The sequence below is a fragment of the Branchiostoma lanceolatum genome, chromosome 18, assembly GCF_035083965.1.
Source record: "Branchiostoma lanceolatum isolate klBraLanc5 chromosome 18, klBraLanc5.hap2, whole genome shotgun sequence".
Taxonomy (NCBI): domain Eukaryota; kingdom Metazoa; phylum Chordata; class Leptocardii; order Amphioxiformes; family Branchiostomatidae; genus Branchiostoma; species Branchiostoma lanceolatum.
Window position 1 is genome coordinate 6171547 of NC_089739.1, and position 15641 is coordinate 6187187.

Below are 15641 nucleotides of genomic sequence, written 5' to 3' on the forward strand. Positions count from 1 at the left end.
TGTACTAGTCATGTAGCTAACTTTTATTAAAAATGACAATTTCATGGATTTATTGTTATAATTCTAAAGTCCGAATTCTTTCTTTACAACCAACAATTTTAGCACCTCATTTTGTTTGAACTATGTGCAAGCCTCTGATATGAAATAACGTATAGTTGCTGGAATTCAAACTGTAGTTTCAGAATTACTAGTATATCCTGATCTGTAACTTTTACTTCGAATTCTATTGGGCATTTGTGTGAGTGTGTTTGTGGTAATTTACATGTACAACCCCAATTGTGTCAAAAGATACCATTCGGACCATTTAACATGCTGATGCTGATTGTAAGAGTCAGTCAAGTTTTGACCCATAAATAATGCTTGATTGCTGTCATATATTCAGTACTATGATGATTTGACGCTAATCTTCAAGAAGATGTGGGGTTGAAGATGGTTGCTGCTGACAGCCAATCAGAAGTCGTTATTTTCCACTCCAACAGTTTGAGGATTAGTTGGGCGCTTAGTCAGCATTCTGATAGCCCCAAGTAATCTCAAAGAAGATGTTGGGTTGACGATTGTAACATTTTCTGACTGCCTTGCTACGTTTAACCCCACCCACCACAAGAGATGCCCGGCTGTTAGAAAAGTCAAACCCTTATACGAGCGGTCAATGACCCAGATTACATTCCAAAGGTTTAAGGAGTTTTTGATTTAAAAAGTCAAATCTCCAAGCAGATGTTGGGATGGTGGAATATATCATACCAGCCAGCCGACTAGAATACGTGGCGATTTTTAATCTCAGCATCTCATCGGAGATTAAGAAAACGTTATGAATCTCCAAGCAGATGTTGGGTTGAAGATTGTAACATTTTCTGACTACCTTGCTACTCTTAACCCCACCCACCACAAGAGATCTAGATCCCGGCTGTTAGAAAAGTCAAATCTTTATACGACGAGGGGTCAATGACCCAAATTACACCGTGCGATATTATGTTCCAAAGGCTTGATCATGAGGTGTGTTTGATGTAAAAAGTCAAATCTCCAAGCAGATGTTGAGTTGTTGAAATACCTTAGCTACCAGCCAACTAGAAAAAAATTACGATTTTAAATCTCAGCATCTCTTTGGAGATTAAGAAATCGTTACTCTGTTCCATCCCCATAAACCCTCTAATGGGTCATGGATGGTAGAATTCAGCAAAAACACGGAAATAGTCATACTCCCCTGGCAAATTATTCTACCTATTCGGCTAGATTTTTTTTTTTTCAGCCAGCGTTCTTAGTCAGGTTGAGAGCATATTCCTCGGTGTGGAGATTCTCTACTATACCTGGATCGCTCAGAGTGATGATTCACCCCCACACGTTTGTTGAACAATGGACACAATAGATGATGACCAGCACGCGATGTGTAGAAGGCTTTTCTACGACCTCTAGGACGATTAGAATTACGGGGTGGCCAGGCGAAATCAGCTGATTTGTTTGCATCATTACCCTCAGAATGTTTTAGACAAAGAATTTTGGATTCTAGATAGATTTTTTTTCCAGATCAGTTGTATGTTAGTTTTTGGAGATCAAAAAATATCATGGACGGGGGGGGGGTGTAAAAAGATACTTAAGCTATTTCTAAGGAAAATGTTTGCAAGGTGTATGATTTTCTTTAGATTGCTCTGGAATGCTCACCAATATTTTAAAAAAGAAATAGAAATGGTCCTAAATGCAAAAATGGTAGTCTTTTATATTGCATCCTATGTGTATTCACTGTAATAACATTCGTGTATGAAATTGTATCCAAAACTATTACATTATGTTTCATTTTGTTTAGAGGATTCTTAACTTGATGAATTTACTATCATCTTCTCTATTTTAATCTATACACCTTTAGTCCATTTATCCTACGCGGATCGCCCCACCCCTTCTTCGAACAAGTTGGTTTACCCTTAGTATGTCAACACCCTGCCTTATCCAAATACTAGTATGATTACTCAAACCTGCCAAACCGTATGCAAATCGGGACGCGTCACGCCCTGCAGGGCGTGGCACCCAATGACCCGTGGCCAAGAGACGGCTCGACCTACAGTTCACCTATAGTAGCGGCCATACCTGTCCGTGCACCTTCACCCAAAACGCCGAGACATTCTTCAACGCTGGTGAGTTCTTCTTTGACCATTTGTAGGTTGGCTTCACATCTAGTTTGTCTGAAATATACGTAACCTGCCATTTTCTTTGAACGGTAAACTTCAAGTAGAAACACGCAAGCTTAAAGTGTTTTACTTGAAATACCTTAAGTGGATAGACAAGTGGTTATGCCAAAACGCTTTCCGAAAGATCCTCAGTTGTACAGAAAAACATGTCATGACTCCATTACGTGACAGTAAGGCAGGGTTTGAAGGAACATTCATGTACATTTGTATGTCTGTAGCCCTGACACTCTTTTGTACATGTGTCGAAAATCTGTCATTTCCCCTACAAGCATTGTGATGTAAATAGGTCAGTGTATTCAGTAAAGCGTGTCAGGGGCAATTTATGACAGACACCTGTATCGTTACTGTTTTTTTTTACGTCGTTTGACTAACAGATTCTTGTGTTACATTGGACTATGTAGGAGTGCGTACAGAGTTGGAAGGTCAACGCTTCGAACACTATTTTGGCCATGTATTTGAAATACATTTTACGAAAGCGTTTGACGTAAACAATACCTGACACCTTTACGCCGTGCATTCTATTCAAACCATCTTGATTGTTATCATAATGTTGTATCGAATCAGGCACGTGTAATAAGCCGATACTAAGAGGGAGGGGGTAATGTTTGCTTTCTTTGAAGGTTTAGTGGGTGGAAGGCGTTTGATCCTTCTTTGCACTTGTCAATGTGCCTTTGTCTCTAAAGCACACCGCCTATCTTAAGAGCTAATTGACTCACCGTACAAAGAAAAGCTTTGCTGTGTCACGCTCTTACTTTACCACCCTTGTAACCACAAACCAACCTGATTGTCAGCATTTAAGACATGCCAAAATAATGTGTAGGTCTGAATTATATGTCAGGATTTGCAAAGAAAATCCGTTTGTTAACAATGGGTCATAAGATTGTGGTCTTTATCGACCACATTCTAATCCCCAAGTAGAAGTATTTATTCTAGTAATATCCTAGTATTCATCCTAGTCTTTCTTCCTACTAGGAAAATTGCAAGCTTGACTACCATTCCCTGTAACATGAACCTCATCGCTGAGAGTGTTTGTGTCAATGACGTCACGCCTTCGAGATTTGCATACTATATATGGTTAGGTCGCATAAGCTGCACATGCGCGAGATCAGACAATAGTCGAATAGAGATTAGCGCCTAAGCTCTTAAGATTATTTACTTTGTCTGTGGTCTTGTTAAACCGGTTGTGACTGACATATGGTAAAAAAATGAAACATGTATTAGTATGGAGGTCCCGTGTTTGAGGAGAGCCACACCTCGAGCACGTTAAAGAACCCACTGCACTTATCGAAAAGAGTAGCGGGTCCTTCCCAGTGTGAGTGTTTCAAAACCTTACTGTTACAGTCCTATGGCCGCATATGGGTTCCCCCTTCGTAATAGCCTCCGGCTAGTTGGGCAACCCTGGAATGTACATGCTGAACCAATAAATAAATGTATCAGTAACTTTTCTTACTGAAATTGATTTGTTTTACTTTTTTGAATTTCAGGCCACAATGAGGGTGTTGAACTTTGTGCTGTTGTTTGGTCTACTAGCGACCACCTTGTCCAAGGACGTCGTCAAGGTTAACAAAGGCTTGGCTAAAAATGATGACGTCAAGTGGACAAAGATTATCGGGCAGGTACACAAGATCATCCGCAAACTCCCGCGAGATTTGCAACTTCCGGCGACCAAGCTCGTTTTCCAGTTACCCAAACTCTTCGAGAATCTTTTGAAGTCAAAAGATTCCTATTTGCAAAACCCGGCTGAAATGTTGAAGATGATTGGATTCGGATTGATGGAAACTTGGACATTCGTCCTGAACAATTTATCGGAAGAAGTGAAAGGAGACGTCATGAAGGTACTCAGAGGGATGTCAGATCTCGCGAGACTTAAAAACGAGATGTCCAACATCCGGGGTAAACTCCCACAATTCCAAGATATCAACCTTCAGACAGATGTGCCGGAAGCTCTCAACAAAATCCAGAAGGATGTTCCCAAACTTTGGAAAAATATCCAAAAGAAACTGCCTAAGACACTAAGCACTGATTATAAAAGTTTGCTGAAGCATCTTCCAGATGAAAAACAAGTCAGACAAATCGTATACTCTCTTCTGACCATTCTTGATGAAAAACTACCCAGTCTCGCCTCCTACGATACAACAAATATCGCCAGCCATTTGAAAGACTTTGAGAAACATGTGCCAGAAGCGTCGAGAGAAATAGTTACGGCTGCTTTCCAAGCGTTGACGACGTTCCAAGAAAAGTTTCCAGATCTGAGCAATCTTACCGTGACCGGTAAAATGATTCGGGTTCACGTTCCCGTGTTGGTGAGACAAGCTGTGGACAACTTTCCTGACCTTAAATCTGCAACCATTGATGTAAAAAGATTAGAATCAGAATTACACAATTTACTAGCACAAGTTAAGAATGGCCTCCCTGGCTTAATGCAAAGTTTGAGCGCCAAATTTCCTGATCTAAGTCAATGGAAACCCGAATCCTTGCCTGACGTTTTTCTAGAAGTCGCTAGGTGGATAGGTGACCTACTGGTAGGGGGTCCCGCGAGATTGCCAGATATGAGTCAATTGTCTAAAGAACAGGGTGGCATGATGAAGACTTTGTTCGCTTCTGCTGGAACAAAACTGAAATTCATTGCCCACAATATTACTCAGCACCTCTCTGATGGTATTCAGTATGTCAAAGAAAATCTACCAGAACAAAATCCAGACAGAAACGAATTGTGATGTGAGAAATCTAAGATCTTTTTTACATGATGTTGGAATAAATGTTACACAAATCAGTTATGCAAATAAGCGGATTCTACTGTATCTTGATAATATTAATTGATGCAATGGAGGCCTTACAATCTGCAATGTTTAATCACGTAGTTCTATTTTGTCACTACCGATCCATACACCTCTGGTTTCACACGAATCAAAGTTTATGCAATGTGTTTGTAATGTTTGTACATTTTCATATAAATCAATAAATCGTATGACCGGGTCTTTTATTCAGATTGAAAACAAAAAGAAAACCTGTACAGTGACTGTGTCTTGTGATTAAACATTAATTGCTAATTGCAAATTTGTAGTTTGCATTGATTCAATGTCCGAGGTATAGGGATGGTAGCAAAATAACACAGAGCTATACTTATCTAATAAAAAGGAAATCTAACACAAATTTTGGATATTTTGTCAATTTTTTTTTACCAACGAAGCTAACAAACTAGTAAATGCCTAGTATATAATCGAATGTAGCACTTCCTTGCTGTGATTAGTAATTGTAGTAATTACTAGTAATTGTACTTAATAATGATGATGATGTAATTAACGACGCATTGGTGTCAAAACAATCTAGACTAATAGCGGTAGATAATGTAAATAGTATGACGTAGGCATGACGTCATGAAAGTTACGAATGTTTTGATTGGCTAATAGGCCGATGACATCATCGTTCTTGCAACTATAGCTAGCAGCATGCAGGTATTGGTGACGTCAAGGTAAAAATGAGTCGTTTGGAAACATTTAGGAAGTTATGTTTTTATCTTGAAGCATTTAATCTCTCCGAGGACATGATATAATCAACGCACGCCCATATATGAAGTAGTGCAATCATTCTGTAAATTAGTTGACGTCACAATACTACGCTACAAAAATACTGTATTCGAAAAGCCCGTAACAGACAACTCATCGAACTCCAGTGCACCATATACTGAAAGGTTCGTTTTCTTTTGCAATTGTGAGGTCTTTTTTCAATGTAACGTATAAGGGGGCCTGGAATATTTCTTTCCCAATCGTAACTATCTTTATTTGTTGATGTATTTTGATGCGAGGTAGGTATCGAAGTCCTAGCGGTTTAATTTAGCCTCATTTGCAGGATTTCTGAACGGCTTCAGCGTTTTTCTTGGGGGGGGGGCGCTGATTTGTGATTTTCAACATATTGGAGCATGGTCCTTTTGCTGGAGAAATCTGCGATCGGCAAATTCTAAATAATATAGTCAAGTCATCTCCCTAGATTATTTCTAGATTGTCCATTTGGTCCTTCAAAACAGGGTAGAATTGGACCGCATCACGCAACAGGTGGTGGCGTACGTGTGATCTTTGTAACGCCACGCCCCTTCACCATATTTGGAAGTAGCGTGTTCAGGTCAAACGGGGTCACGGTTCATGTGTCTTGCCGCGTGCTGTTACGTATGCACTGCGGAAGTTACTCCTCTCTTCGAAGTAGCAATTAGTCACATCCTGAAAACCTTAATATACTTGTAAGCTTTTATTTTACATATCTTAAAATGTTGCCAGATCCATGACTATGCATTCGGGGAAGACGCTGCACCAACACAAGCGGAAATAATTGTACAGTTTTCTTTAAGGTTGTGACCTATTTTACAATTACAGTACTTCTTATTCTTATCGCCAAGAAATCAGCTGACTTACGTAACAACACAACAAGCTACGGATACGTCTTAACGTTCAAGCCTGGAAGAAGCCATCGTTTCAAAGGTAAGACTACCAGACTTAAAGTCTAAAGTTTGGTTTCCACTTAGTTATTCTTTGAGATAGCTTTGTGTAAGAATGTGTAATTGTACTAAGGGCCCTACATATGTTATAGTTAGTGGTATACGTTGTTTTTAAAGAATGCACTTGCAAATGTTGCGGTCATTTTGAACAAGGTGCATGTCGTCTTGTCATTCAGTGACTTTTATACTTGGGGGGTCGCGAATCTGGGTAGTCGTTTAGAGTAACTTCCTCCCTAAAGAGAGTAAACCCCTTTAGTTGGCCCCACGCCCTCGACCTTAACAGGCAAGATTTGTGTCATTTGCCCTGGGCTCTACTCGTGACGTTTGGACTATGTTCTACTGTTGTTCCCGTTCTGATATACATATCATAAAATATTTTGAAAGGTTTTCAAGCAATAAACGTGCTTTACCGTAAATTTACTACATACAAGGGGTGCAATTACGAAAACAGATGGCCCAAATGTGTCATTTAATCGTGATTCTCACCTCGCGGTGTTGTTTGGTATTGTTTGATACCCCTCTCATTTTACCTGCACATTTGAATGAGGGTAGTCGGTAAGTTCGTAATGTTGCCGTGCCATCGTCCAAACACTTTAGATTTTTAAATCTACCAAGTCGTTTCCTGAAATCATTTCTCATAGTGTTTTCTATCCTTGTACATAAACCACTCCCACGCCGACTTAAACTATCTTTTTTTAAATGTATGTAGGTCAAAGTTGTAAGAGCATTTTAGCACTCTGATTTGGCAAATTTTAACAACATATATCATGTTGATTTATTTATTAGTTAACTATGTTTGCACGCACTGGAAGTTACGTAATGTCCCGATTTCTTGCGTATTCAACTGTAGTGTTTGCACAGCTACGGTAGCTAGGCACAAAGGTCGGGATCTCTTCTGTTGTCCTCGTGTGTTGTGCTTGAGGCCAATGTACAAAAAGCTATGCTAAAATAACATTGTAGCTAGTCTCGAAGTGAGATTTTCTCTTGAATACACCGTAGTTACTAATTCAGTACCAACTTCCATTATCGTACAACAACTAAATAAATATGCTTCCTAGCTACACATACTGTAAAAGAAGAATATCATTATTTGATAACATATACAAATGGCGTGCTAAAATAACACCGTAGCAAGCCGTGAAATGAGATCTCTTAAGTACACTGCAGTTTATATCACTAATTCAGTACCCACTTTCATTATAATGCAACAACTAACTCTTAATGTGCTTTCGAACTACACCTATATTATACCGTAAAAGAAGTGTATCACTGTTTGGTAACATTTGTTGGGTCTTGTGCTGTTGGTACCAGTTAACGACAAATACCCCCATCAGTAGCTGTAAATAATTGCCATATAAATGTCGCCTAAATGTCGGGACACGTTGCATTGTACTCTAAGCATCGCCATGCTTATTTTTTCTCTCTATGCCATACAGCAACAACATGAATGGTGACTGTTATTAGCAGCTACTTTCGTTCATATGTCTGACAAAGGTTTAAACAAATTAATTTTACACCCTCTATGTCAGCAATGGAGCAGACGGCATCGCCCCCTAGCGGTTACGTGTGTAACCTCAGCGCAGAGGCTCTGAAGAAGGCGCGAGAAGAACTAAACGAGGATCCAACCACTAGACTGGCTATGGTGGAAGCTCTCAGGGAAAGAATTCAGCAAAGACCCGATCTCTGTGTCCAAGACGATGATCACATCCTTCTCAGGTTCCTTCGAGCGAGATATTTCGACGTCGAACAAGCATTCAAGGTAGAGTATAAGTATATGAGTATGACAAAAAATCATCAGAATGTTTATTGTTTTTTTACAGCGCATCCAACCGTGCAATTTTGCATACTGGCAAATCAACTTCACACGAGACTCTGACATAGACTCGCAAGATTTTATGATATGATCTCTCGCGAGAGTGCGTGAGTCTCACGAGAAGATAAAAACTTCGGCTTCTCTAAGATCTAAGTTTTATGATATCTAGCCGTTTTGATGTGTAATCATGTTTTTGATAACCACCGCACATTGCTAGCAAAGAGTTATGATTCTTAGATAATTAACATACAAATTATGTCTGTAAATATACAGTTGTTGGAGAAATACCACGTATGGCGAACTCACAGTCCAAAAATCTGCAGTAACATGCGCCCCTCCAGTGTGCGGGGACTACTAGAGGCGGGCTACCATGCCGCGCTGCCGGGTAGAGACCAAGATGGCAGGAAGGTCATGTTTTACAGAATAGGTAAGGACATTCCTCTGGCGTTTGCATGTGCCAAACTAGTTAAAAGTTTTACAATGTTTGATTCAAGTCCAGTATTTTGAATCCTCGTGCAGTGAAAGCCGATAACGCATATACTCTGTGGTAATAGGCAAAACATAATCAATACAAAATTCAATATTTTTTAGCACCAAAATCACACAGAAAAGAAGTCGAAGTCGAACAAAGGGGAAAAAACAGCAAGACACGAAATAAACATGCGAGTATAAAATAGCGACAGATATACTAGTGCTTTGTGTGCAATTGCTGATATTTCCTATATATACCATATAATTTTTTCCACAGGAAAATGGGATCCCTCCCAATTTTCTGCGTACGAGGTTTTTCGATTGAGTCTAATCAGCTCGGAGAAGATCATCCAAGAGGAGGATACTCAGGTTAGATAATCTGTCGATTAGAATATGGTAATCTTGCGATCGAATTAGGTTAACGCATTCTCCTCCATAGGCCACCATATCATGAATCTTCGCATGATGAGAAAAATGGAGAAATCTCGGTAATGCAGGTGTTAAAGCGAAATCATTATCATGGCAACATAGAGACGGCGCGGACACAACGCACATGCGCCTCACATGCGTTGCCATGGTGATTCATCGCTTGCCCCCTGCGTTACCCATAATTCCGTTATCCGGAACATGGTACCTCTTTCAGAAGTAACCCATAATTACGTTGTCCGGAACAAGACATCCATTTCAGAAGTAACCCATGATTCCGTTATCCGAAATATGACATCCGTTTTAGAAGTTACCCATAATTCCGTTATCCGGAATATGACACCTGTTTCTTCTCGCACAGGTTCATGGGATCGTTATGATTGCGGACCTGACCGGACTCTCATTATCCCACGCCTGGCAAATCGGACCGCGAGTCGCCCAACAAATCGGGTCAATAACAACGGTAAGGATATGTCGGTGAACGTTAGACATCCAGGTGATAAGATATATACGCCAAATAACAAGTACTCAAGCAACAACCTTGTCGATTTAAATTCTACTGATGAACCATCCTCTTTTAACATATCAATCCAGGGTTTTGGTATAAAAACTTATTCTCCAGTTCTTCCCTTTAGTCACTGACAAAACTGATAGCGGGTGTTGTCTGAAACGTCAGACTGTTTCAAGATTTCATCCAGTTGCTTGAGTAATTGTCATCTAGCGGTACTAAGGATACTAATGAGGATCTATGATCGTTTTCGCAATGTTAGAGCTTTTGCCACAAGTCTTTTTAAAATTTCTTTGCAATTCTTAGATTTTTTAAAGACATTCGTGCCTGTTGTGATTGGTTTCAGTTGTTTTTGTTTATTTGTTTGTTTGTTTTTTTGTCTGTTGACAGGATGCCTTTCCCATCCGGGTAAAGGAGATTCACCTACTTAATGAACCAATGGTGTTCAATGCCATCTTCGCCATCATCAAGCCATTCATGTCCGAGAAAATGAGAAACAGGGTGAGAACTCAAATTTGACAAATTCGCTAAAGTGACAAATTCAGAACTTTCGCTCAGAACTTTGAAATAGATTTTATGGCAGGCTTGGAAAACTGAATAGATTGAAAATTGAGTGAAATGATATATTGTAGTTCACACTAACATGAAATGAGCTACATGTATATGGAATTCTGTATATTTTGGGCCTTTGCCTTCTAGTTCTAGGTAAAAGCTATGATTTGTATGAACCTGTAAAGTTTTACTATAGGTATATGATAACAGTTCATGATATGATAAAAGATACTCCAGACGAGGAAAATACCATTTTTGGAATTTTATCCATATTAGAACTTTTTTGTACCAGTATAAAGTTTTCTATGATACATTAATACACTAAAGATTGACAGACACATCAACGTAATTTTACCTCATTCCCAGATACACCTTCATGGACCCAAGACAGAGACGCTTCTGCAGTATGTGGACCGTGATGCTTTGCCTCCGGAGTATGGCGGAACTGGCACCCCATTGGACGAGGCGTGCAGCCAATGGACGGAGACCCTTCTAGCCAGCGAAGACGAATTTTCCGCCATGTCTTATTCTAACCTAGAAGAAGTCACCGAAAAAAATGAAGTAGAGGAAGATGATGAGGTTGAAGAAGCTTCAGAAGTGGAGGAATGCTAGATGTGACTAAGACTTTAACTTTAATAGTCTCCACTCTCCACCGGTGAATAGTTTGTCAAAGGAGTCATTCGACCGCGAATGAATGTGTAAAATGCTTTAAAATTACTATTTTCATATCCGTCCTATGAGTTGCCTTTAATACATTCCTACAGCGGTCTAGTTTTCGCGAAGACAAAGAATTTAGTAATCTTGTATGTCAGCCATAGCTTGAGAGAGAGAAGTCTGTTACATCCACATGCAATTTGCTGTTTTGATATAGGAATCCTAATTATGAATTTTGTACATAATGTAAATAAAAAATTGTAAAATGTAGATTTATTTGAGATTAACAGATTAGTCAATAATTTGTGTACCAATACAGAAAACTTACAAAGAAACCAGTGCCTTGACTTAATTTTATTAATGAATTTGGCGGTTATTTGTTGAATTAATGAATTGATAAATGGATGGATAAATGAATGAATGGACAGATAGATAGATTGATAGCAATATACAATCTTAGTGTAATAATCTATTCAGGCCTTCTCCTCCAATTATTGATGAAATAAAGCCATTGCGTAATAACAGGAAAGCATCTACTCTAAGAATTTGCATCAACAGCTAGATCCCTTGAGCTCCGATGTGTTCTCGTCCTGAAATTCATAGGTGGACCGCCAGGAGCGCTATTTCATCAGACTACACCCACAAACGGGTAATTGATAAAAACGTGAGGTGACCTTCAAAGGAAAGGTGTCAAGACTATACAGGTGGTGGTGTCAGGCTTAGATATACATATATTCAAATACTATATAGTGGACTAAGGAGTTGAGAGCCAATGTCTGAAAGGATCAAACAATTGTGCTCGCGGTCAAAGAATCGATTTGGCTTATATTTTGCACAGAGGTAGTACTTGGCCCACAACCCCTGAAAATAGTTTTCTTTCCGCTCAACACCCATCGTTGCCATGGAAACGGCCCAATCAAGAGTTGGACCCATTTTGACAGATTTTTATAGGGCGACAACATAGAAATTGGCAAAGGTTAGAGCATGCTCACTGCTTTAGCGTAGCGGAAAATTCAAAAGGCTCAGTTTAGACAAATGCTTGAACTTCTTGAAAAATGGTGTGAATATATAAGTACTTGGGCAATACGATGTTTTAAGGTTACGAAAACTAATTTTTGCCTAACTTTGAGATGCTATAAGCCTCGCTCAGTAAAGGACAAGGGTTAAGTGTATTACGCAGAAAAACGTAAAAGAAAACTTATAACATTTCTTTGGTTTGGGCCACGCAACTTTGTTGATATGGATGATCCTCGCGGGAATATTGAATCAGTATCGTCCATTTCCAAAAAAGATTACAATTTATGTACGTGTAAATCGCACAAAAGATGCTACAAAATGAGCAAACACATGCCATGAATTGGAAAAAAAGATACCAGAAAGCGGGTACTTATGACATACAATGCCTCTTTTCCTTTCGTACAAACATATTGATTTGTAGTAAACTTACTTCTTGCATGCACAAAATGTATTTCCAGCACTGCAGCGAAGGTTTCCAAAGTCGTCCAAAAAAATGTGAAAGAACAAAATAAAGAATTTCCAGTTTTGTATAATCTTTACCATGTTCTGTAATATCAGTCATTTGTATTAAATACATTCCTGATCGCTTAGGTTTCCCAAGAAAGACACCTTTATTTTCTAATTTGGTCCAGCTTTCAGTTTTTTTTGCTCGTTCGCATCAAGAGGCCATTCATATATCCAGAACTCATCCTGTTTTACAGTTTTGGTACAAGACTCTTGTACATTTGTAGGTGTTTTACAACAAACGTATTGTCAGTCTCACATCATTCTTCGACTAATGATTCAAAAGTGTTTTAGTTTTGATTTCAAAGGGTGTGGCGAAATCTCATGACATGGTAAGCTAAAATTATGCGCAACGTAAGTCTGTTTACCTCGCTTTCCGGTTTGCCAATTTCGCGCCAATTCTTAACCTTTCACCTTTCCCAAGTAGCCAATCAGTGCGCTCGCAAGGGGGCTGTTCGGACACGTTGATGACGTACAACCCGGAAATAGGTCCTGGTATATAAAGAAGTGCGAAGTAACCAAGGGTCATGTTTCTATTTTGATTCTTGAGTCAGGGAGGCCGTGGTTTAAATACTCCCGACTGCTGGCAGTTTGGGACAAGCTCAACTCCCTGGCAGCGCTCTTTTGTTGACTTAGCTCTCCGAGCAAGCATTCGCGACATTCTCGGGCCACCGACCGACTAAGCAGAGCAGAAAAAAGACCTGGGGATCGAACCCGGGGCTCAGAAAAATATGCCGGACGAAAAGGTTTTCAACATGGCTGAATCTTCTCTTGCTGGCCAAGGGGAACCCCACACGTCAGAAGGACAACAACAAAACGGGAACGAGGACGATGAAGATTTTATTTTCGCAATCGCTGTCGATCTTTTCGACATGGACGTAGAGTTGGGTACGACCAAGGATACAGAAGATTTAACGGGTACGCTGCAGGAACCCCGGCGGGCCTCAGTGGCCGACCTTGCCGATGGAGAGTCTGCCATGCCCCGGTGCGTGTCCGGCTCGAGTGACTCGCTGGACGACGACGGCATCTCCTGGGGAAGGCTCGATCTTTTTGCCGACGACGATCAACCAGACACCTCGGTAAACAGACCACCACCAAGGGACGGAAAAATACAACTAACACCCGAGCACAGACTTCTGCTCGAAAACTTACTCCGGAGACGACGAGCTCGGAACGGGCCGAATTTCGAGGTTAACTCAGTTCTCGATCCTGACGAAACGGCCTCGAACGAGACGCTAGAAGAAGAATTAGACGAAGAGCAAATACAGCAGTTTGCTGAGATCGTAGACGACCCCGAGTTTATGAATTTCATCGAGTTGGATCGGGACGATTTCGAAAACCAGTCCACTCCGAGGCTCTCTGCGTCCCTTGTGGGGGAGTTTACCGTGACTGAGTGCGGCGTGTGCCTAGAAACGCAGGCTCTACACCGGCGGCCATGCTGTAACTTCCCAGTCTGTGACGCCTGCTTGAAACAGTACTTTACAATACAGGTAATGTGCATGTACAGTCTAGTGCATTTGTTTGTTTTTTAGTTCGTCCATATCTTTCTTTTAGTTTTTAACCTATTATTATTATTACTGGTATTTTGCCTCCCCCCTCATTAACATTCTTCTGTTTTGGCCCCTGATAATTTTGGAAGGCTTGAAATAAGATTTGAAAAAGAAACTGAAAAAAAAATGTTGATTACCTTCACTGTGTGACTAAACAGAACATTGATAGTTAAACTCAAAAACCCAAGCTGTTGTTTCGTTTTGGTTTCCTTATCTGTTTTTCTTTGGCATAAAAGTTGCCCTGGGGTTGATCAATAATGTTATGATAGTATATGCAACAGGTACATTGCATCAGCTATGTAAACTGAAAGAAATAAGATACTAAACATTCATTGGTCAATGACTCAACTATGTAAACTAAAATAATTGAAATACTGAACATTCATTGGACAATGACTAAACTGATATTTACAGTAACTGTTGTCCTCTGGAAAAAACAAAGGTTTAATTTACAAATTACATCTTTAATTTACAACACTATTTAGCTTTTATACTCTACATACCTACAGATGTGAAACTAATGTCTAGTTCCCTTTTTTACAATGCAGCTATTGTTCGGAGTAGTTCTTCTTTTCTTCTTTGAAAAGAGCGTGGGGTTTGTTTATATAGTTCACCTCTTGTGACAGCGGAATTAAGAACTGTGGCATTTCAGACAATTGAGGTCATGACATTGAAGAGTGACACACCTAAGTTTTCACGCAAAGTGTTGCAAGGGGGGGGGGGCATGAAAGAAGTGCTGTTATGAATTATGTCAGTAATCAATTATTGAATACTATCTGTCAAGAATATAATTACTATTGTGTGTATCCGTTTACATTGGAAATGTAGCTCACAGTTTAATTTGCAAAAGTGCATTTCTTTTATTAGGACTGTCATCACTATTTCCAGGCTTTTATGCCATTGTGTTTTATTTTTAATTCCATGTTTAAAGCTAAAATTCTCTGTAGGTATTTTAATTTAGAGATTTCATGCAAATCTCTCAACTTTTGTTTAGTTTTTCTTTTACATCTAAAGATGGCCTCAAAATCAAAACCGAATCTTCCTGATGATATGGTACAGTCAGACACACTTCCAAGCAGTGTAGGGGTAAACCATCAGCATTTGGGGGAATAGAGTGTGCAAAAGAGAAAAAAAGTTCCCATTGCTTTTTTCCTTACAGAAATCATAACAAAAATGTGCTACTTAAAAAAAATAGATATTTTTTTTGGAACTTCCTGTTTACTTAATTGAAAACCACCCCTGAATATACAATGGTTTGTTCCCAGGATGTAGAAGCTCTATTGTCTAGACTCACCTGGCCGAAGGTAAACAAAAGCAGCGACCCGATAAGTGATGACTCACTGTCACTATGTGTATGTCACACAGGCCACATCACCAATGTTTACCACCTGATGATGTTACACTCTAAATATAACCCTGAGGGTGACAACAGACATGTAACATGGAATGAATTTGGTACAAACAGCAGTAATGTTGTATC

At 39.7% G+C, this 15641-nt stretch overlaps 2 protein-coding genes across 5 annotated transcripts; both read left to right on the top strand.

Moving 5' to 3' along the window:
- The first annotated feature begins 1829 nt into the window (after positions 1-1829).
- On the top strand, positions 1830-5330 carry LOC136423800 (uncharacterized). Its single transcript, XM_066412119.1, has 2 exons — positions 1830-2123; positions 3662-5330. The coding sequence occupies exons 1-2, from the start codon at positions 1977-1979 to the stop codon at positions 4892-4894; spliced, it is 1380 nt and encodes a 459-aa protein (XP_066268216.1). The 5' UTR covers positions 1830-1976; the 3' UTR covers positions 4895-5330.
- Positions 5331-5721: 391 nt separating this feature from the next.
- LOC136423804 (alpha-tocopherol transfer protein-like) lies at positions 5722-11133 on the top strand. 4 transcript variants are annotated; one of them, XM_066412125.1, is made up of 8 exons: positions 5723-5868; positions 6568-6649; positions 8196-8425; positions 8753-8906; positions 9228-9319; positions 9738-9839; positions 10275-10385; positions 10803-11133. In XM_066412125.1, the coding sequence occupies exons 3-8, from the start codon at positions 8198-8200 to the stop codon at positions 11046-11048; spliced, it is 933 nt and encodes a 310-aa protein (XP_066268222.1). In that variant the 5' UTR covers positions 5723-5868; positions 6568-6649; positions 8196-8197; the 3' UTR covers positions 11049-11133. The 4 variants fall into 4 exon arrangements, with proteins under 4 accessions (XP_066268223.1, XP_066268222.1, XP_066268219.1 ...); XM_066412122.1 differs by having other exon boundaries at positions 5724-5868; positions 6545-6649; XM_066412126.1 differs by lacking the exon at positions 6568-6649 and having other exon boundaries at positions 5722-5868.
- Positions 11134-15641: the final 4508 nt, after the last annotated feature.

Excerpts from the sequence above, each read along its gene's own strand:
- LOC136423800 (XM_066412119.1), top strand. The coding sequence starts at position 1,977 with ATGCAAATCGGGACGCGTCACGCCCTGCAGGGCGTGGCACCCAATGAC. Across the intron at positions 2,124-3,661 it reads CGAGACATTCTTCAACGCTG|GCCACAATGAGGGTGTTGAA; the intron begins GTGAGTTCTTCT and ends TTTGAATTTCAG.
- LOC136423804 (XM_066412126.1), top strand. The coding sequence starts at position 8,198 with ATGGAGCAGACGGCATCGCCCCCTAGCGGTTACGTGTGTAACCTCAGC. Across the intron at positions 9,320-9,737 it reads TCCAAGAGGAGGATACTCAG|GTTCATGGGATCGTTATGAT; the intron begins GTTAGATAATCT and ends CTTCTCGCACAG. Across the intron at positions 10,386-10,802 it reads CCGAGAAAATGAGAAACAGG|ATACACCTTCATGGACCCAA; the intron begins GTGAGAACTCAA and ends CCTCATTCCCAG.